Genomic DNA, 22,969 nt, shown 5'->3' with positions numbered 1-22,969 from the left:
TATAGGAGCTCAGCATAAACCCAAAGCTGAAAAATAGATGGAGTCTTTTCCATAATGCCACTGCAAGAATTAGTGAGTTTTTTGCTTTGTTTTTAATGATCTTCTGACTAACCTAGTCAAATGATTTTGAATAGGGTAAAAGAATACATATCGTTCCCTACTCAACCCCATTTTGGGCACCATTTCTCTTTTTAATTTATATTTTGATATAAAACCACTTTTGAATTAGTTATATTTCCTACTGTACTTTTGTCCTACTACAATGACAGCTCTGTGAGTCAAGAATTGTATCTGGATTGTTCAGTAGTGTACCTCCAAGCCCAATGAATTTTTGTTGAGTGAATGAATGAATGATAAAAAAAAATTTATATACAAATGACATGATTTGGGCCAAAAACTTAGGAGAATTTTAACAGAACATGATATCTAAGTACCATCAAAAAGACTTAAGATGAACTACTCTAAAATTGGAATGTCTTTTTTGGCAAATGTTCTTATTTTTAATATTTTTTAATAATTCAATGTAGCATATAAATTCAATTAGCACTAGGGAACCATTTGTAATTAACCTGTTTTGGAAGGCTAATAATTATATTAACACTGAAAAGTTCATAATTTATACAACTGGTTGGACAATTTTTTAGGTAAAATTACGTGGTCTTGCTTTATGGCATTGAACTTTTGACCTTCAGTCATTTGCCCACAAGTTGTAAAAGAGCTGTTTTCCAAAAAAAAAAAAAAATCATGACCCTCTGCCTCTACCTTCAGGAAATGAATTCGACATCTTGGATATTTGTCTGGTCAAGAGAACATAAGCCCTACTCTTGAACCAGTTGATTTTCTGAGCTTAGGGATCCATTTTTAATTGGCAGGATAAAATATTTTCAATTTAGGAATTTATTAGACTTAAAAACATATTATTATTAACTGGTTATTATACAAAACTGTTATATTAAATATTTGTAAAATACGCCTGAAAGCTATGCAGCCTATTCATTCTTTATCATTGGAGATTCTTAACCTGGTTTTCATGGAGGCCCCCCCCCAACTCCAAAATTATACACAAAATGATGAATGTGTGTATGTATATACAACACCTGGTAAAGAGTCTATAGTTTCATCAGAATTTCAAAGTGGTCCATACTCAGAGAATGTAAGCACCCACCCGTTTGATTCAAAGTTTATCCTTGGATCAAGTCAAACCATCAATTGCATACTTCTTCAGAATTACTTTTGCTGCTTTTAAAATTGTTTATATTTAATTGAGTTCAAGTGTGTTGGCATTAGCCTGCATTGAAGGGAATCTATCATTGTCAAGATACTTGAAAACATAGTGCTGTACACCATGGTAGCCACTATGAAACCCTATAGGACAGATTTCTGTTGACTCTTAGTCCTTGGAAAAGCTGGGCTTCTCCCAAACAAATGTCATTTTTTATATCAGTTTTGTGAATCTTGAAACTGGTCATGAGTCCTTCTTCACCTTGAGAAGTAGAAAACTCGGACCAAATTTACAGCTACTCTTTATTAAAGATAAAGTTTTTTTATGACATGCATTTTAGTGTATTAATCTAAACTAAAACTGCATATTAGTTTCCTGTCTTCATTTCCCATCATCAATTTCTTCATCTACTTCATCTTATCCTATTGTTTGGTATATTTCTTTAAATCTTCATATCCTTTTTGGAATAAGATGTGAGCTATAAATAAAAAATATAAAAAAATAAGCTAACACCTAAAGACAAAAATTCTGTCAAACTACTAAAATGAAGTATCTTACTGAATTTTCAATTTTTATTCCTTTTAAAAAATAAAAACAATAAAAATGAGAACACAAAAAAATTTAGTCCTTAATGCATAGAACAATACTTTAATATATAAGATGGCTCAGTGATGAAATGCACATATCAGAAACCACAGTACATGCACATCAAAATTAAAATTACTTTTTATAACAATACTGCCATTAGTTTTGGCACACTTTTAAAGTGAATATTATGTATAAGTTACTTTATAAAATTGGTTACAATTTTACTCCATTAACTGTTGTATTAAAAAAATATGTTGCATTTGCATTTTAGGTGCCATTTTCTTTAAAATAAAGATGCTTACAAAGATGGCTTTAAAATAAATAGCTATTAAAAATTATCTGAAAAGATGGAAAATCATTCAATAGCTATAAGGCAATTACACATCAACAAAAATACAAGCTTTGTCGATATTAAAGAATTAGAAATAACAATTTTGATAAATACTACAGGAAATATTTGACCTCATAAATACGGACAGAGTTAAACTCAGGTTGGTGTCATCTTGCTTGAGATATTTTCCATGTTCTCCTTTAAATGTAAAATTCACATTTTGTAAAATTCAGCCCTTTACAAGAGAAACTTAATACTTACTTGAGATTCCCTCCTTTTAAACAACTCTATTGAAGAAATTAATTTCAAAAGCCTAAATGTCCAATGTTTAAAATTTATTCAACAAATGTAATATGATTACAGTGTTAAATGGCTTTCTCATGAACTTTTCATGGGAAAAAAAAATAAGATAATTTTAATGCTCTACCAAAATGTACTATATTCCAAGACCATATAGAATCAAGTGTTTGTACATTAGAGCTCCTGTGGTTTCTAAATAACATGAAATCAGTAAAAATAAGCCAATCATGTTAGGAAAAAATATGATAAGTTTCCTAGCTTGTTGGATAAACTTGAAAAATAAAAAGGATTAAATATTGAATTTTTAAGAAAACTAAACTACTATTCTCTAAAGTATACATTTAAACTACTTCCTGTTATTCTCTGTGGAAAATTGTACTTGGGAGGCATCACCTGTCTTCTGCCCATTCCATGAGATCTTGACAGCAAGCAGTCCACATACATGTCCCAGAAATCCTGAGCTATGTTTAAGAAGACATTATAATGTCTGGGCCGCTGGGATTTTTGCAAGAACAACATGAAATTCCAGAAAGCATCCACATTGTGCTCTATCTTAAGTTCCTTGAGATCTATCAATGTCAAAGAGCACACGTTCCAGCACTGGAGATCAATGTCTTCCATAATCCCTGGGCTCACACTGGCAAGCACTCCCTTTTGAAATTCAAAATCGGCATTAATCAGATTGATCAGCATCATGCACCCCAGTGGTAGGCAAAACCATCTTCTTATGGCAAAACCCATATTCTATACAAAAAAAAGGGGGGGGATATATTTTTAACTTAAGGAGAAAATCATTCAATTACTCAACAATCTTTAAACCTAAAAAATAAATATGTATTTGTTTTTGATCCAGCTAAATTTGCCTACTATGTGTTAGTTGGTTTTTCTCTAAGTTGCCGACTTTCAGACCTTCCTTTGAAAGGATATTAAAATTACAACTTGTTTTCCAACATTCTAATAAACAGTCTTCAGGAGCCACTGAAATCCAACACATGTTTATGAAGATGCAATAGATTCATTTCATCATAGACCTTTAGAGCTGAAAGAAACCTTAAAAAGCATGTGCTCTAACCTTCTCCCTTTACAGATTAGAAAAATCTTCAGTATATGGTTCAGAAAGTTCTCAGGTCTCCTATGTCTTCAGCCAAGACTCCTATCACAACACAGTTCAAGTAAATGGGTCCAAATGCAGCCCATTATATATGTGTAACCACAAGAAAAAGGTTTTGAGTTTTTGTTCAATTGAGATGTTACCAGTCTATTAACTCAAATGGTGTTGGATGCTCAAGCACCATTTAAAGTTTCAAAGTTATTGATACTTTCATTTTTATTCATTAAAAAACACTTATATGCACTGATGCCCAGGAGAGATCCCTGGCTTCTCTCAGGTTCAGGAGCTGGACGGACATTAACATATGTACATGAAGCAGCACAAAGACAATAAAGCTAATGTGACATGGTGCTAGGCCAATGACATTCAGCAAAATCATGGATTTCCTAATGGCTCTTTGCACAAGTTTCCCTACAAACGCATCGCTCAGTAAATCGGCCTAAAGTACATAGGTGGAAGTTAAGGACTGAAACTGGCTTTGAATTGCCACAGAGCTACTATTCCAGGCTTGGAAATGTCCCTGACACAAGCTTGACAGCCAGGATGGAGGAATTGAGTGGTGAAGACAGGTCTGGAAGAGAGGACTCGCCTCCTTCCCACATACCGCCGTCCGCTACCTCCCTCCTCCCCCAAAGTTAAGATAAAGGGACACATCAAAAGAAACTAACTGAAATTTAGGTTATTCAGGTCGTTTCACACCTCAAAAATTGTGCAGAGTCCCCAAACTGGCAGTGGCCACTTTATGGAGATCTAAAAGGGAGGGACTGAGTAGGATGGGAGAATTTTTTTACCCCACGACTTTCAGGTGACACTCCCGGAGTCGGGTCACCTAGATGCAGAAGAGGGAATGCGCGTGGGAATGGAGTACCTTTGGTACGCGGCCGAGGCGCGTGTCCTGGCGCGGTGTCCTGCTTTCGCTGCGCTCCCTCGGTCTGCTCCTGCGGGCTGCTCCTGTCAGGGAGGGACAAGAGCTCTCAGCGAGGGTTCAGGAACACCCTTGGCCCTCCCCGCTCTCATGCGCTGCCCAAACGAACTCACGCCCGGGTTGGGCGAAAGGCGGGAAGCGCGCTCCGCGCGCGACCCGCTGAGAGCGCACACCCGGCTCCCTGAGCTCGCCCAGCTAGCTGAACGGTCTCGGCGGCGCCGCGCGCTTGGCTGGGAGGCTCTGGATCTCCGAGGGAGGCGCTGTGGGCTCTGCTGCGGCCGCCGCGGGGCTTCCAAGTCAGCTCCGCAGCCCGAGCCGCGCTCTTTTTCTAGGGACGGTGAAGGAGCAGAGAGTAGGTGGCCGCGCTCCCGAGTCCCCGCCCTCACTTTGCTTACGGTCCCAGTCCCAAACCCGCGCCCCCACCTCCCAGACCCGCACCCCTGCCCCACACTGCTCCTCCCTCTCTCGCCCCCCTCCGAGTTTCTTGAAATCTCAGCAGCTCAGGGTCTCCTCTCCCTTCTCACTTTATTCCTTTCCCTCCTTGAGAAGATTACCGCAGTGGTCTACATACCGAAGCTATCTCCTCTCTCTACCTAGCCAGCCTCCATGCCCTATTACAGCCAGAGAAAAACTTCCAAAATGTGTTGAGTTGTATGAGTTCTTCATATATTTTTGACTATTAGCGCCTTATTGAAGGTATCGTTTGCGAATATCTTCTCTCATTTAGCTGTTTGCATTTTTGTTTTCTTGGTAGTTCCTTTAAGATAATTTTAATAAAATAATGCATAGGTTGGAAAACATATTTGCTTAGCGAGGACAGGGTTTGGTTGGGATATAATGTTAAATTAGATGGATTGGTTAACTTGACCAACTATTAAATCTAAACTTCAACATGAATCTATCATGGATATTTTAAAATGTATTGTGTGCTTTTGAGTTTCACCATTGCATCTTCTTTTTGCCACAATGAGATACCACCTCGTACCTGTTAGAATGGCTTCTATTAGTAAGATGAGAAATAACAAGTATTGGAAAGGATTTGAGTAAAGGGAACCCTCCTACACTGCTAGTGGGAATGTAAATTGGTGCAGTCCCTATGAAAAACAGTATGGAGAGTCCTCAAAAACTTAAGAATAGAGCTATCATATGACCCAGCAATTCCTCTTCGGGACATCTACCTCGAAAATTTGAAAACATTTATGCATAAAGATATATATACCCCTATGTTCACTGTGGTATTATTCACAATAGCCAAGACACGGAAACAACCCAAGTGTCCTTCAACTGATGATTGGAAAAAGAAGATGTGGTACACATATACGGTGGACTACTACCCAGACATAAAAAGTAATGAAATGCTGCCGTTTGTAACAACATGGATGGACATTGAGAACATCATGCTAAGTGAAATAAGTCAGATGGAAAAGGACAAGAACTATATGATTTCATTCATATGTGAGATATAAAACACAAAGCAACAAATGAACTAGCAAAACAACAAATTCAGAGACATAGACAACAGTATGGTGATAGAGGGGAAAGGGGTGAGGGGAGGATGAAGAGGGTAAAGGGGGTCAAATATATTGTGATGGAAGGAGACTAGACTATGGACGGTGAGCACACAATGCAAAATACAGATGATGTATTATAGAATTTTACACTTGAAATTTATATAATGTTATTAACCAAATTCATCCCAATAAATTTAATTTTAAAAAAAGAAAATATGATATACACACAATAATTTTTTAAAATCATCTTCACCAGAAGCAATATATTTATCGCTATCTTGTCATGATCATCCTATTCCCATCATATTCGCATTGTCTCCAGACTTAATCTCTGAGTTATATCATAAACCATTCTCCCTTTCTGTCGCTTTAGTCCCTGACCCCACTTCAAAGCCCCTTCCACTTATCTTAGCCTTACTTCTGCAATTAGGTGTTCATTTTCACTACATTACTTGGCATCTATTTCTACTTATATTTAGCATCTACTACTACATATGTTGTGTTTTTTTTCTGTGAGAACGTGATCTTCCGTATTTATAAAAATACTATATTTCATGTTTTTCTAGTGACTAACATATAAAACAATGGGCACTCGATAAATATTTTTAGCTGATTTGTACTTTGTATCCTGCATTTAGGAAGTTTTGTCAGCTTTCCACAAGACAAACCCAGGTCTCTCAAAACTCCAGTGCTCCCTGCGAAGATTTCCTGTTTTAGTCAGGACAGTGGCTTATTTATTTGTCCCCATGCTTCCTACCTTGCAGTTACTTAGTTGCAGTTCTGCAATACTTGTGTTTATCCTATTTCTCTTTTATATAGCATGTTTCTCCAGGAAACACTGCCATCATCATATGTCATAGAATTTGGAAGAGCACTACACACAGCAGGAACATGTCGACTGAATAATGGTGAATATCTACAAAAAGAATTATTTTTTAATTCATTGACTTTCTGACTCATAATGAAGGACATTAATTTAAAACATCTATCATTGCAATTGCCTCTAGTAAACTTTAATGACAATGTATTTATCAAAGTGTGATTCAATGACCTTGGGGGAAAGAGAGCAGGAAATGAAGTTGAAACAAATAAGTACCCTGCAGAGAAAACAAGCACTCCTTGACTGCTGACTAATTGAAGGGAAAGAAGGCATTATTGTTTTTTTCAGGAACACAGGAGACAATAATGAACAAAATACTGTCTCTGAAACAGAAGAAAAAGAAAAAGTTCAGGAGAGAAGCTGAAAAAAAGATCATTAATCTCCACTCCTGCCAAAATGTGCCATTAGTACAAAATAATTTGTCATCATTTTTTAAGAAAAACAAGAAATGAAAGTTTATCTTTATCTTTAGCTAAAACATAGAAAGTGTATAAACATCATGTATTCCAGGATCCTCATTATCTCTCTTTGTATTATTTTTTTAGTGGTTTATTTAAGGTCCACAATAGATATCCTTAAGGATATCTTCTCTTAGGCTACTTAGGATTAATATGGAATCATCTCATGAAAAATGTAGAAATCTTGCAAAGTATGAGTCCATTTTACTCACCCTCCCATCCTTTTTGCTGTAGTTATCAAATGCATTACAACTACATACATTATAAACATTCTTTAGCCTGGAAAATTTCTTATATGTTGTAGTGTAAAAGTGGAAATTCTCCAGTTTCAGGGAAGAGGTATCTCCAGGCGCCTTCCCCTAGGGAGAGCAGTAACTCAGTTACAGGGAGGTGATATCCCAGGGAGAAGCGCAACATGCCAAGGAAAAGATGATAAAACTGTCTATTAGGCTCTGTTTGCTGGGAGTTCCCCTGAATGCATTTATCTGTGTACAAAGAGTTAACGACTAACTTCTGCTTCTTGTAATCTGTTCATTCAAAGATGTAGTAAAAAAACTTTATAAGCAGCCTGCTCGGGAAGCTCGGGGCTGATCTCCTCTAACCCTGCGTGGTAGAGAGTCAGTCGCTGGCCTGCTAATAAAGGCTCATAATTAATCTCAATTGGCTCCGTGGGTCTCAGAATCATTCGCACCACAACAGCAATGCATGTCCACTGACAACATATTCTTATTTTTTTCTTTATCTGCAAATGTATTTTATTTCACCATCACTTTTGGATGATCATTTTCACTGGATGTGGAATTCTGAGTTGATGTAGTTTTGTCTGGAATTTGCATTTGTTTCTTTTTTATAGTTTCTATTTCTCTGCTAGATTTCCTGTATTTCATTTATGATATACATATTTTCTTTTATATCCTTGAATATGTTTAGAATAATTGCTTTAAATCTTTGTCTGCTAATTGCAACATCTGGGGCATCTTCAGATTGATTTCTATTGATTGTCTTTTCTCTCCAAAATGAGTCACGTCTTCATGTTTCTTAGTTTATTAAGTGATACTAGGTTGCATCTTTGATATTGTAAATGGTATTTTGCAAAGACCCTAGATCTCTTCAAGCCACACTTTACTGCTAAATCTTTTTTAAACTGTAAGGGTTGAAAATAGAATGCATCAATCAGGATTCTGGGAAGTGAAGCTCTGTACTCTGAGAGATGCAGCTCCCTTTATACACCTTTTGTGCTGGTCCATGGTGCAGGAGCAAGAGAAGACTGTACACCAGGAAACACAGAAAGAAGGAAGAAGAATGCAAAATACTAAAGTACAAGGTCTAGCAACAGAAAAATATGCCAGGCATAAAGAAGAACAGTTCTGCTAAAGTCAAAAGGAAAACTAATATATATGAATATAACCTCTATTCTGGTTAGATTAGGTCATCTGGTATTACATGACCCAGACGAGATACACATTCTGTGATCACAAAGTAATTTAAAGTATTGTAGATCTCTCTGACTGGAAATGCCAAACTGAGAGGGAAGAGTGCTTTCTTAATAAACAGCACATCTTTAAAACCTTCTCAGCCCATCATCATTCCTCTTAATTTTCTCCAACACCATAGCTATTCCCAGAAACTCTAACTCCTCTCCACCCTGAGCTCTCTGCCCCTCAAACTTCTCTGACAGTGTTCCAATATGCCTTTTCTCTCTACTTTCTCTTTCTTCTGTAGTTTTTTATTAGGTAGATCCATGTAGCCTTTCTTGTTTCATTTGTTTATTTGTTTAATTTTTTAGACCTATACTTAAATATTAGAGACCAAATGATAGCCCCAAGCGGCCAGAAAGAAAGAATCCTTTGTATTAATTGTAGGTGGATGTTCAATGAAAAGAAAGAGGCTATGAAATTCACAAATTAGTAATTAGGACTTTTTCCCACAATTAATAAATTTATCTCTATTACACTAATAAGAATAGTATGCTTTATCTTGAGGTTTCCCTATTATATGCAAAGGGTTTTCTTAGGGGTGATTGGGATCTATATTCTTAAATTTAGGGGTGATCCTTGAATTCTAAAAGCTTTCTGGCACTGCTTTGTAGACTACAATTATTGTGTTTCTCTAAACTCAGGTGGGTACAAGATAGAGAACAACTTGATGCTTAGATCTTTTGAGGTTAGAGGAAATATGTTTTCGAACCTATACCTTATTGTTAATTTTTAGCTAGAATCACGGAATAACATAGTACCTTCAGCCCCCTCCATCTAATTTTTTGGTGGGTTATCTATACCATTTAGGAGACCCAAAATGGATTGGACATGATCAAAAACACAGCCAATAAAAATAGAAGTATGACTAATTGGAGATTACTGTAGGCCAGGCAACACCACGGAAAATTTAAGGGTAGAGAAGCCAAAGGAAAGTTTGAGGGTCCATAATGATGGACCAGCTTCCTGAAGGGGACAGTTACAAAAAGAATGGTGATTATGATTATTTAAAAGCAGACAAGAGAGTACAGATTGAATTGTTATTAAAGGATTTTAAATACATGTAAAGAAGAACATATTTTGAGAGTTAGCTCTCTTTTTAATTTTACTCCATTGAGAATATAAGTATATAGAAGGTAGACTTCTGGATTCCCTTCTTAATTTCCTTGCTATATTTAAGATTCTTTGGCATTCCTTGGTGTAGGCTATGCTATACTCTACCCGGCTTCTCCTTCCAACATAAACACACATCTTCTCCTTCTTTGCCATGTCCAAGGAATATCTTTTACCGAGGGATTTTTGAGATCTCCCACTGAAGAATAACTAAGGGTAACTTACAATCCTTTCTATAAATAGTCATTATATCAATAAGGTTCAATTAGGGAAACAGAAAACTAAGAATAGTATGGAATAAGGCATTTTTTACAGTATTAGAACTTACACAATTGTGAGAGAAGCTGAGGAAACAAAGTTCTGAATGTGAATAGTCAGAGTAGAGAAAAGCCAATAACAGGGAACCATAAACAGTTCTGTGAGGATGTTTGTGGAAAGCTGTTGGCTCTGTGTATGGTGGTGGGCCTGAAGTCATTGTTAAGTCAGCAGGTCAGAGAATCAGAAAGAAAAGCTGGACAGCTGGGTAAAGCAAGGACACTCTTTTCTTCCACAAAGACAAAATGGAACCTATGCTGGTCACTCATTATGTCAACCCCCAAGGATGCAGGCCACCTGCAGAAAAAGTTGGTTTCTTTGAACATCTTTGCTACACATGCTACTGATTCAAGAATTGAAAAAGCTGAAGGAGGAGGTTTCATGGGAGCTAGAGAAGCTATGGGCTTGCATGCTACTCCATGTGAACAAAGTGAGCCAGAATGTCAGTAATCACATACACACAAATGCATTTACACACACGCACATGCACTCTAACACATGTACTCATGCATGTGAAGTGCACAAGCATGTGTTGAGCAATGCCTGGGACTCTGTACCAACATTCCAAGAATAATGGCTGCTGCTTCTCCCTTCCAAATCTCATGCGAATTTCTCAACAGCTAACTCTAAATTGAAACTACTAAAGGGAAGGAAATTCTGGAAATAATAATTCCAACTGAATTGACATGGTACTAAATTACCACAGTCATGCTCATCACCAAACATACCATGAAAAAAAGATAGTTGTAATTCACCTTGACCAATCATGGCCCTATTTAAAAAGACATGAAGTACCAGAGGGAAGTGGGGAGGAGGCAGGTAGATGGGGTAAAAAGAGTCAACTATGAAAAAAAATCCAAGTATGGGAGGTGAACATACAGTGTAAATATATACAGTGTAAATATATACATGACTTACTGTTAAAATATAAAGCTGAAACTTACTGGATTTCGTTAACCAATGTCACCAAAATTTTTTAAAATTAAACATACATACATACATACATACATACATAAATGACCCATATAAAATGAATCTTAATAGAAAATAAAAATTTCATGCCCCACCTGCAAATAAGCAAACAAACAAACGAACAAACATGAGGTGAAGTTGGTTATATTTAAGAACTACAGAATGTGATGGAACAAAATTATTCAATGAACTCAACTTTCCAGTTCCACCCACACAACAATTCTACCTGAAATTCTCAGACATTATGAGTAGCACTAGCATAGCAGTTTGGGGTTTTTTTTCTAAATAAACTTAGGCTTCTGTTATAGTAAAATTTGGTGCTGGGTGGATCACAGCTTTGACTCAGTGGTAATTCCTATGTGCCCACATAAATAAAATGAGTCAAGATTGCTCAATTTTATGTACTAATTCTGGTATAGCCTTTTATATCTAGCCTTACAGTAATGTTTAATAAGAAATCCTTCCTTTCTTCTTGCAACATTTTAATATCTTAGATGGAAGTAATACAAAATTGATATAGTTATTGGTTTTTCTTCTCTGTGAACTGTAATTTCCATACATCATAGATTTCATTTTCTTTTAAGAAAAAGAGTGTTCATCAGCTAGTAAGATACCATCTTTCTTTGATAAAAAGAAACTACCTTTCATCTATCGGAATTTTCTGTCAAAGGTCTTATATGGCAAGATTACAATATTAAGATTTTTTTTTCTAAGATGAAATTTCATGTGAGAGATGATTTCTTTAATCAAGAGATGCAATCATTCCTAACTATTGGAAAAACAATTCCAACAGTCGATAAAGAGAAGTCCAAATGTGAAATTAATGGCATACAGGAGAGCAGTTTTCACAGTCCAAGATTAGCCCATTAAGGTTTACTTAAAGAATTATTATTTCCTTTATGTTTCAGAAGGGAAAAAAGGATAAAAGAGGTGAGAAATATCATCCCCAAATAAATATCAGTTATTATAATGGAAAAGTTGTAAAGAGAAAAAAGTCATATTAACACCACCTCTAATAGCTCATAATTAAATTATTAATTAACTGAGAAACTACAAGAGTTTGGGATCATGCAGAGAAACAAAAAAGAATACAAAATAATGTGTTCATGTTATAGTCAAATTCAGTTCCAGTCCCACATTTTATATTTCCCAAAAAGGGAATATCTCGGGATATGAATGACAAGTTATAGCTCATATACCAAGATGGAGTATGCTTCATACTAAAGTAGGATGCCAGACCCAAATTGAGATTTTTAAAGGAAATTATCAAAAATTCTTGGACCTCTCCAGTCTTCCATTTCCAACAAGCAGGAAGTATGAGGTGTCTGATCCCTTTCCTTATGCTCATTTGGATGAGCAGGAGCCTCCAAGATTTCTCCTGGGAGAGCATACTGTCTTACCTTTGCAGTGGGGAGGCATCATGACTGTAGTCTGCCAATACCTCTTCCTACAAAATAATAGTTCAGCTGATTAATTTATAATGTGGTCATAATAACGACTTAAAATATACATGAATATGTTAATATAGACATTCATTTCCTTATTTTGAATTATTATTGAAATTATCTAAGAATTCTATTTTACTGTAAATGGATATTTCTTTATGAAGGAACAGTAATGAGCAACAAAGAAAATGAGTTAGTTCATGAGAATCCTGAATATGTTACCTACTTTTCTTGCTGTATGAGCACTCTTGGAAAATCAGGAAGCATCATTATCAAAGGCCCTTCTGATAATTCCACTGCCATTCTTATACCTGTAGGTGATTTTAAAAAGTATAAAGAGGAATACAATTAATGACTCACAGTATAACAATAGTACCTTAAAATATTTTTATTCCTCTAGTACAAGTGGTTGACAAGGGAGGTCTTAAAAATGTGATTCGACTAATTTTAGAATTTCTACAAATATTTCTAAGAAAGTAACTTTTCAATGATATCCTTCAAATTAAAAACTAATTTCATGCATCAAATTAAAGGATACATGAAGAGCAAAACAAAATCATGTTTTATGGGAATAAGTTTTCTCCACTCAGTATGAATTCAGGTATTAGAAATATTAAAATTTGTTTCTTTCATTATTCTTGAAATACTTTATGATAATTATTGCTTAGTAATTCTAAAACCCATAGCAGTGTTCTAGCAGTGTTCTAGCTAGTGTGTGAACACATTAGGAACATGGTAATTGTTATATGAATGAATGAATGAATGAACCACAAATCCTTGGGGAAAAAAGGCAATAATTCCACTTTCTTTTTCTTTTCATAGCTCTTATTTCAGGACAGCAATTAGATGACCTGAGGCCCTCACTTTGAAAATGCTACATTTTAACTTAGATGAAGAGCTTAAATAATATATAGCTCTTGTTAGTTCAATCCACTAACTTTTATCTAGAATTTGATTTAATTGTAGAGTATAAGACCCCTATTTATAATCGTTCTCAGGGTTACGATATTTTAAATAGCAAAAAAACTAAAAGAATATTTGATGTTACTTTTGGAAATTATAAGGCTAATGAGTGAGAATAACTCTATGCCCACTTCAGGTGATTCATATGTCACAAAAGTTAGCAGCCTAGTTATCGTCTTTCTTAGGAATAAATTAATTAATTAACAAATATTCAGAGAGTATATTCTGAGTCTAAGACCTGAGCAAAAAGGAACCTATTAGGAAATATAAAAAAGGATGAGAAATAGATAGTGAAATAGTTAGAGATAGCAATGTATCAAGCTTAAAAAAGAAAAATCTTTTCAAGATCGAAGTGGTGAGTGACGTCAGAAATATGGTGGAATGACAGACATCCCTGGATCTCTCCCCTTGAAACAACAATAAGCTGAACATCTAAAACTGAACAAAAAACACCCAAATGGCACACCAGCACGTCTGAGCATGGGATGTGAACATAAGAGCTACTACAGGTCAGAACCCCAGCTGTCAGGCGGTGGACTGGGAAAAACAAAGAAGCTGCCTCTTGAAGCCCCCGGAGCTCCCTGAAGAAGAAGGGGGAAAGAAGAAGGTGCAGCAAGTATGGACAGTGACTTCCCTGAACACCCCTGCCTGGGAGAATTTGTGAGTTCCATGCAACCAGAAGCAGGGCTCGGTTATCAGGGCAGAAAACGGAGATGTGGGATGGGACTGCAGAGGAACAACAGCTGATTTTTACAGGCCATGGTGCACAACCGGGGCTGAACCTCAGTCCCCACCCCCAACGCAGAAGGCCCCTCCCCCCATTCCCTCCAAGATGGAACACCGTGGAGCCCCAGGGGAATCTGAGCAAATGCTACCAAAACTATCGCTAACACTGACAGGAACTGAGACTGAGGGTAGTGAGCATGATTAAACATCTATAAGAAAAAAAAAAAAGACATCATTAAGACTTTATTTAAAGCAGAGATCCAAGAGGCATAGAAGTAACCTATTAAAAACCAAAAAAAAACACCTTCTTTGCAACAGGCTAGGGACCGTTATATAATAAATCTTCTTTCTGGAAAAAAAAAAATCAGAATATATTTCTATAAATGCCTAGGTGGAGAAATAGTCCATTAAATACCATGAACAACCAAAGTGACGAGATATCTCAGAAAGAAAGTGAAAACTCTCCAGAAAATAACCTTACAGACATAGAAATATGAGACTTAAATCACAGAGAATTCAGAATGGTACTTCTGAAAAAACTCAGTGAGATCTGAAACGATTCATATCGATAATTTCAGGAATTGAAAAAACAACTAGATGAGCAGAATGAGTTCTTTAGCAAGGAGATCGAAACCCTCAAAAAGAACTAAATAAAACTTCTGGAGATAAAGAACACACTGCAAGAGTTGAAAAATGAAATAAGCTTAGGACATACAGTCAACCAAATGGAGGAAGGAGTTGGTGATATCGAAAACAGAAATCTAGAAATAAATCAGAAAGAAGAAGAGAGAAACTGAAGAATGAAAAATAATGAAAGAGAAATACAAGAACTAGCTGATACCATCAGGAGAGGAACACATAAGAATAATTGACATTATCGAAGGCGAGGAAAAGGAGCAGGGATTAGAAAACATTTTCAGACAAATAGTGGACAAGAATTTCCCAAATCTAAGGAATGAGCTGGAGCTTGGAATTAAAGAAGTCACAAAAACACCCAATTATCTCAATCCAAAAAAGCCTTCACCAAGACACATTGTATTAAAATTATCAAAAATCAATAACAAAGACAGAATTCTCAGGGTAGCCAAGAAAAAGAAGATGGTAACCTATAAAGGAAAACCCATTAGAATATCGTCAGACTTCTCAGCACAAAACTTATGGGCCAGAAAGGAGTGGAATCAAATATTCAAACTATTAAATGAAAGGCACTACCAGCCTAGGATAATGTATCCAGCTAAGCTCCCCTTTAGACATGAAGGAGAAATAAAGACCTTTCCAGACAAACAAAAATTGAGGGAATTCTCCACTACAAGGCCTGCATTACAAGAAATACTGAAAGGGGTCAGCTCATCTAAAACAAAATGACAAAGAAAAAATATATAATTAGAAGTAATGTGACTAGCAGGCCAATAGAAGCAGAGGAGTACAACCCTTACTAGGAACAGGGCATTATAAACTTAAAAATAAGAGATTTGCTATAGCAAGATAGTAATGAATGTTCAGCATACATAGGGACAAACAGAGACAACAATGACTGAAAAGGGGAAGATTCAAAGATCCAAATTCGCAAAGGAGAATGGAGATAAGGCATGTGCAGAAGAAAATGGACGACTGTGTATATATATATATATATATATATATATATATATATATATATATATATATATATATATATATAACTATCCTCTACATATTCGTAATGGTAACCACACGCTGAAGATTCAGAACTGAAGTATATAACAAAACAAGAAGAGCCAAAGAGAAAATCCACAAAAGCCAACCAAAATAAAGAAAACAGAAACATAAGGACAAGGAAGAAATGGAAACACCGAGATACCAGAAAGCAAATGATAAAATGGCTATAAGATCTCATATTTCAATAATCACCCTAAATTGGTGGACTGAACACACCAATGAAACGGCACAGAGTTGCAGACTGGATCAAAAAACAAAACCCAACCATATGCTGCCTCAGGCAGACACATCTCAGTTCCAAAGACAAATATAGACTCAAAGTGAAAGGGTGTAAAATGATATTTCAAGCAAATGCATTCAGAGAAAAGCGTGAGTAGCAGTACTAATATCGGATGAAATAGACTTCGAAATCAAAATGGTAAAGAAAGATACTGAGGGACACCTCATAAAGATAAAGGGAATTATGCACCAAGAAGACATAACACTTATTAGTATCTATGTTCCCAATCAGAGAGCCCCAAAATATGTAAAGCAATTACTAACAGAAGTAAAGGGAGAAACAGACCAAAACATTATCATAGTAGGGGACCTAAATACCCCACTGTCAGATATGGACAGATCATTCAAACAGAAAATCAATAAGGAAATATCATCATCCTTAAATGACACATTAGACCAACTAGATATAATTGACATTTATGGAGCCTTTCATCCAAAAAACATCTGTTTATACATTCTTCTCTAGTGCACATGGAACATTCTCAAGGATTGACCACATACTGGGACACGGAGATAGCCTCGACAAATATAAGAGGGTTGAAATCATACCAACCATGTTCTCTGATCATAATGTTTTGAAACTAGAGATTAACTGTAAAAAGAAAGTGGGAAGAACCACAAATACATGAAGATTAAACAATATGCTACTGAAGAATAACTGGGTCAGGGAAGAAATAAAAAGAGAGATCAAGAGATACATAAAAATGAATGATAATGATAGTACAACATATCAAAACTTTTGGAACACAGCAAAAGTGGTCATAAAAGGAGAGTTCATATCATTACAGGCCTACCTCCAAAAACAAGAATGAGCCCCAAAAAACAACCTAATGCTTCATTTAAAAAATAGAAAAGGAAGAACAAATGAAGCCTAAAGTCAAAATTAGAGCAGAAATAAATGAAATTGAAAACAAAAAAAAACCAACAGAAAAAATAAATGCAACAAAGAGCTGGTTCTTTGAAAAGGTTAATAAAATTGACAAACCCCTAGCTAGACTCACGAAAGAAAAAAGAGAAAGGACACAAATAAACAAAATCAGGGATGAAAGAAGGGAAATTATAACTGACATTGCAGAAATACAAAGGATCATGTAAGAATACTATGGAAAAGAATATAATAATAACCTAGAAGAAATGGACCAGTACTTAGAAAAATACAATCTTCCAAGACTGAATCAAGAAGAACTGGGAAATCTAAATAGACCGATCAGCAATATGGAAATTGAAACAATCATCAAAGACCTACCAAAAAGTAAATGTCCAGGACCAGATGGCTTTACCAGTGAATTCCACTGAACATTTAAAGAAGATTTAATATCTATTTTCCTCAAACTCTTCCAAAAAATCGAAGAGGAGGCAATACTTCCCAATCATTTTATGAGGCCAATATTACCCTGATACCAAAACCTGATAAGGATAACACAAAAAAAGAAAACTACAAACCGATATCTTTCATGAACACAGATGCAAAAATCCTAAATAAGATACTAGCGAACTGAATATAGCAACATATTTAAAAGATTATACATCACAATCAAGTGGGCTTCATCCCAGAGGCACAGAGATGGTTCAACATACACAAATCAATTAATGTGATACACTACATAAAAAAATTAAAAAATAAGAATCATATGATCATATCAATAGATGCAGAAAAAGCCTTCTACAAGATCCATTTATGATTAAAACACTTAACAAGCATCCCTTTATGATCAAAACACTTAACAAAATCAGTATAGAAGGAAATTACCTTAACCTAATAAAAGCCAACATTATACTTAATGGAGAAAAACTAAAAACCTTCCCTCTAAGATCAGGAACAAGGCAAGGCTGTCCACTATCACCACTGTTATTCAATATAACATTGGAGGTCCTAGCCAGTGCAATCAGGAAGAAAAAGACATAAAAGGCATCCGAATAAGAAATGAAGATGTCAAACTGTCATTATTTGTGGATGACATGATTCTCTATATAGAAAATCCTAAAGACTCCACAAGAACACTACTAGAAACAATAAGCAAATACAGTAAAGTCTCTGGATACAAAATCAAGGTTCAAAAATCCATAGTGTTCCTATACTCTAATAACAAAGTTATTAAAGTCAGAAAAAGCAGTGGAAAAAATAATTCCATTTGCAATTGCAACGAAAAGAATAAAATACCTAGGAATAAACCTAACAAAACAAGTGAAGGACCTACATAATGAAAACTATAAGACCCTATTAAAAGAAATCGAAGAAGATGAAATGGAAAGATATTCTGTGTTCTTGAATTGGAAGAATCAACATAGTTAAAATGACCTTATTACCTAAAGCATTATACAGATTTAATGCAATCCCCATCAAAATCTCATCAGCATTTTTTAAAGAAATGGGATAAAAAATCACCAGATTTGTATGGAATCACAAAAGACCCCGAATTGACAAAGCCATCCTGAGAAAAAAGAATGAGGCTGGAGGCATCACTCTGCCCGACTTCAAATTGTACTACAAAGCAACAGTAATCAAAACGGCATGGTATTGGCAGCAAAATAGGCACATAGACCAGTGGAATAGAATCAAGAGTCCAGAAATAAACCCGTGTTTATATGGGCAAATGATTTTCGACAAAAACGCCAAAAACATACAGTGGAGAAAGGAAAGCCTCTTTAATAAATAGTACTGAGAAAACTGGAAAGCTGCCTGCAAAAGAATGAAACCGAACGAACTATTGTCTATCACCACACACCAAAATGAAATCAAAATGGATTAAGGACCGGAATATAAGACCTGAAACAATAAAATGCATAGAAGAAAACATAGGAACGAAACTCAAGGACCTTGGACTTAAAGAGAATTTTATGAATTTGACCTCAAAGGCAAGGGAAATAAAAGCTAAAATAAATGAATGGGAGTGCATACAACTAAAAAGCTTCTGCACAGCAAAAGAAACCATCAAGAAGGTAAAGAACCAACCATCCGAATGGGAAAATATATTTGCAAACAACGCCTCCGATAAGGGCCTAATATCCAAAATGTACAAAGAACTCATATGACTCAATAACAACAACAACAAAAAACAAACGATCCAATCAAAAAATGGGCAGAGGACCTGAACAGACACTTCTTACTAGAGGACATACAAATGGCCAACAAATATATGAAAAGATGCTCAACATCGCTAGCTATTAGGGAAATGCAAATCAAAACCAAATGAGATACCATCACATCTGTTAGAATAGCTATAAGCAACAGTACAATTAATAATAAATGTTGGAGAGGATGCGGAGAAAAAGAAACCCTTATACACTACTGCTGGGATTGCAAATTGGTACAGCCACTATGGAAAACAGTATAGAGGTTCCTCAAAAAACTAAGAATTGATCTACCATATAATCCAGCAATTTCTCTACTGGGTATTTACCCCAAAGACTTGAAAACTTATATTTGAAAAGCTATTTGCACACCTGTGTTCATAGCAGCATTATTCACAGAGGCCAGGACATGGAAGACACTGAAGTGTCCCACAATAGATGATTTGCTAAAGAAGCTGTGGTACATATATACAATGGAATATTACTCAGCCATAAGAAGAGATGAAATACTGCCATTTGCGACAACATGGATGGACCTTGAAATAATCATACTAAGCGAAATAACCCAGACAGAAAAAGTAGAAAATCACATGATATCACTTGTATGTGGGATATAAACCTAAAAGCAACAAATAATCAGGACAAACAAATAGAGATTCATGGACATGGACAATGGACTAGTGGTTACCAGAAGTTGCAGAGGGGAGGGAGGGAAGGTAGATGAGAAAAAATTTAAATCATTTCTTCAATTAAAAAAAAAAAGATTGAAGTGGCAGGAAGATATAAGAATAGAACTTCCACGAAAGCAACTTCATAAATGTTTCCAACTGGAACACGAATACGATGGCTAGAACTACAGCAGTCATGCTAAGACCATAAGAGGACCTTGAATACAGCGAAGTGATCAAATCTGTTGTTTAAGGGGCACAAAACACCTCTAGAGATCATTATGGATAAAGGATTACAGTGAATAAGAGATTTTGGTTATATTATTATTTTGTGTGTATGAAAGTAAATGAAGCCTAATGACAATCAGGTTATAGAATCAATAAAATAATTAAGGTCAGAAGGGATCGCATAAGGGCAATGTAAGCTGTGATGTTCTGTTATACTAAGAATTCCAAGAAGCCACCTCTCTTTCCACATATTTCTCACAATGAAAGATCTTCCACACTAAAGCTTGAACTTAGTATGGAACATCTGGGACCCCTTATTCATTCCACAATTAGAGATAAAAACTGAAAATACATGCTTAGAAACATCTCGACACAATTAATTAGTCAGAATGGCCTTAGTAATGTACTCAAGAAACAAGGTATGGGCTAGGTAAGTTTTGGCAGGAGAGAAAAAAAAGGAAACTAAAGATTCCTGCCGAGGGAGAAAGATTACATTAGGAGTTCTCTTGTAGGTCCTGGGAAATGAGTTTTTGGTATAATGGGGAAGACCCTGGCACTTCCAGGAAATTAGTGAACACCAGAGAGAGAGTGGTGTGAAATTGATGACAGATTCTACCTTCGCAGTTTCACATACAGACCCTCTACCCTGGTTATGTTGACTCCTCTTGGACAAGCAGAACGAAAGCAGGATAGATAGAAAGTGGGAATCTAATTAAGAGAAGGTGAAAAGGTACAGATCGATTAAGATAATCTACAATGTAGAGAATCGAGTTAGACAATTTTCATTTTAGTCTGCTGACAACATTAAACAGTATAACAGCATAAACTTAGATTTCTTAATTATATATTTATCTCATGCTTAAAATAATTACACAATGTTTATTAGATTAAATGTAATATTGTGTCCAGGGATGGATCCTGTAAAGTCTGTAGTTTAGTTAATAGTATTGTACCAACATTAACTTCCTAGATTTGACAAATGGTTATATGTTAACATTAGCGCAAGCTGAGTAGAATGTATATGGGAACTCTTTGGGCTACCTTTGTAACTTTTCTGTAACGTTTAATTTATTCTAAAATAAAATGCTTATTTAAAAATGTTTTTCATTAGCATTAACTCTAATTTATGTATTTTTGAAATCAAATATTATCGAAATCAAATTGTAAGTTTTGTCAATGGCGCACGTATTACCATCATTTCAATTATGCAAAATTCTTCAGTGCCACCAAGTTTAATGGTTTGCCTATATTTTAATCTTCTGAGCAACTACGAGAAGGCCTTCTGTCTTCTCAATGACAAAAGGAGTAGTATTTTCTTCCAATAACGACTTCTGTATCAGGTCTGGATAATACTTTGGGTCATTTCACCTCATGCTCATTATAAAGGGGACATTTTAAAGGCGACAATTTCTAGTTTCATGTTTCCTTTGCTATCTGGTAACCAGAGCTGTAATAAATACTTCAGGTTCTGACCATATTTTGTTCAATAATATTATGCTTTCTTCTTTGTTATATAGTACATAATATTCCTTGATATTTTGAGATGTTTTCATATCAATTTCTCATTTATACTGTATTTACTATTATCATTTTCCCATGTATATATTATGGGAAAGAAAACGATTTGGGCTTGTGTTCACTTATAAGAAATACACCTTAGAAAATAACTTGGGCTTAACACAATTCTGACATAAAAAGACCTAATAAAGATAATCCAAATGGCAGCAAATGTTATCAAGATTAAACTAAACATCTACATAGTGAAAATCTTATGTCTTGATTAATCAATCATCATAAGTTAAATGACAATTACAGCTTTATTGACTGGTGGGGAAGAGGGAGGTTCAGTAGCAGCAAAGGAATCAAGACAGAGGGATAGTTTTCACATAGTGCATTTCCAAATAATCGCTGTCATAAACGAGGGGTAGAAGTGTAAAAAGGATTCTGGAAATTAACAGTCTTGGTAGTTAAGAAAGACTATAAAACTAGAAGTGTAGTGCAGGGCCGCCTACTATGGCTGTGTACATTTGTACATTTTTCACTGCCTGAGGGCATGGGGAGAGGAGGTAAATGGGGCGGATTACCGTCCAGCCACTCTCGGGCTGATCCTGCTCAGGCTGAGGAAAGGAAATTTCTAATTTTCACAAAGGTAAGCTTCAATGATAGCTGGATAAAGACCCTTCTCTACCCGACTCCAAGAAGCTACTGTCTGACAAACAGTTGCAAGTTTCTTTTCCCAGTGAATCCAATGCAATTCTTACAGACCTCAGATCCTAATATTGTGTCACAAGTTTTAAATTCAGTGTTTCCTGGAAGCTTTTGCTAGAGATCACTCAGCTCGTCAGTGAACTAACAACTTTCTCGAGCTTTTCTTTTTCTGCTGAATTTCCGTGTCTTTTAGGCATTTAGATTTGACTTTTTTTTTTTTTCTTCTCCCACTCCGCTTTATAGAGTAGACAGCGGTACCTTACGGTTTCCTCAATTAGCATAAAAATTCCTCCATGGAAGCTCATTTCAAAATGTTCCCATTCAAAATGTTAATTCCTGAGGCACACACTTTCCACCCGTCCCTTGCTACAGTGCCTCTCGACAATTTCTCACAGTTTTATGCTGCGTTCCCCTAAATAGAGTGCCTCGCATCTTCTCGTACGGCGCACAGTACAGCACATGCGCCTGTCCCCGTGCTGCGCCT

General features: G+C 35.8%; 1 protein-coding gene across 3 annotated transcripts; it reads right to left on the bottom strand.

Annotated features, from left to right (window-relative positions):
- Nucleotides 1-1,842: 1,842 nt before the first annotated feature.
- FAM237B (family with sequence similarity 237 member B) lies at nucleotides 1,843-22,963 on the bottom strand. Of its 3 annotated transcripts, XM_039878155.1 has the most exons (5): nucleotides 22,543-22,963; nucleotides 12,873-12,957; nucleotides 12,602-12,648; nucleotides 4,421-4,503; nucleotides 1,843-3,185 (listed from the first exon to the last, which is right to left on the bottom strand). In XM_039878155.1, exons 2-5 carry the CDS (start codon nucleotides 12,947-12,949, stop codon nucleotides 2,763-2,765), a joined length of 630 nt encoding a protein of 209 aa, XP_039734089.1. In that variant the 5' UTR covers nucleotides 12,950-12,957; nucleotides 22,543-22,963; the 3' UTR covers nucleotides 1,843-2,762. The 3 variants fall into 3 exon arrangements, with proteins under 3 accessions (XP_039734089.1, XP_039734090.1, XP_039734091.1); XM_039878156.1 differs by lacking the exons at nucleotides 12,602-12,648; nucleotides 12,873-12,957; nucleotides 22,543-22,963 and adding an exon at nucleotides 4,591-5,477; XM_039878157.1 differs by lacking the exons at nucleotides 12,602-12,648; nucleotides 12,873-12,957; nucleotides 22,543-22,963 and adding an exon at nucleotides 4,651-5,477.
- Nucleotides 22,964-22,969: the final 6 nt, after the last annotated feature.

The sequence above is a fragment of the Pteropus medius genome, unplaced genomic scaffold (genome assembly GCF_902729225.1).
Source record: "Pteropus medius unplaced genomic scaffold, Ma_sr-lr_union100, whole genome shotgun sequence".
Taxonomy (NCBI): Eukaryota; Metazoa; Chordata; class Mammalia; order Chiroptera; family Pteropodidae; genus Pteropus; species Pteropus medius.
The sequence above is the reverse complement of the archived record's forward strand: the minus strand, read 5'-3'. Positions and strand labels throughout refer to the sequence as shown.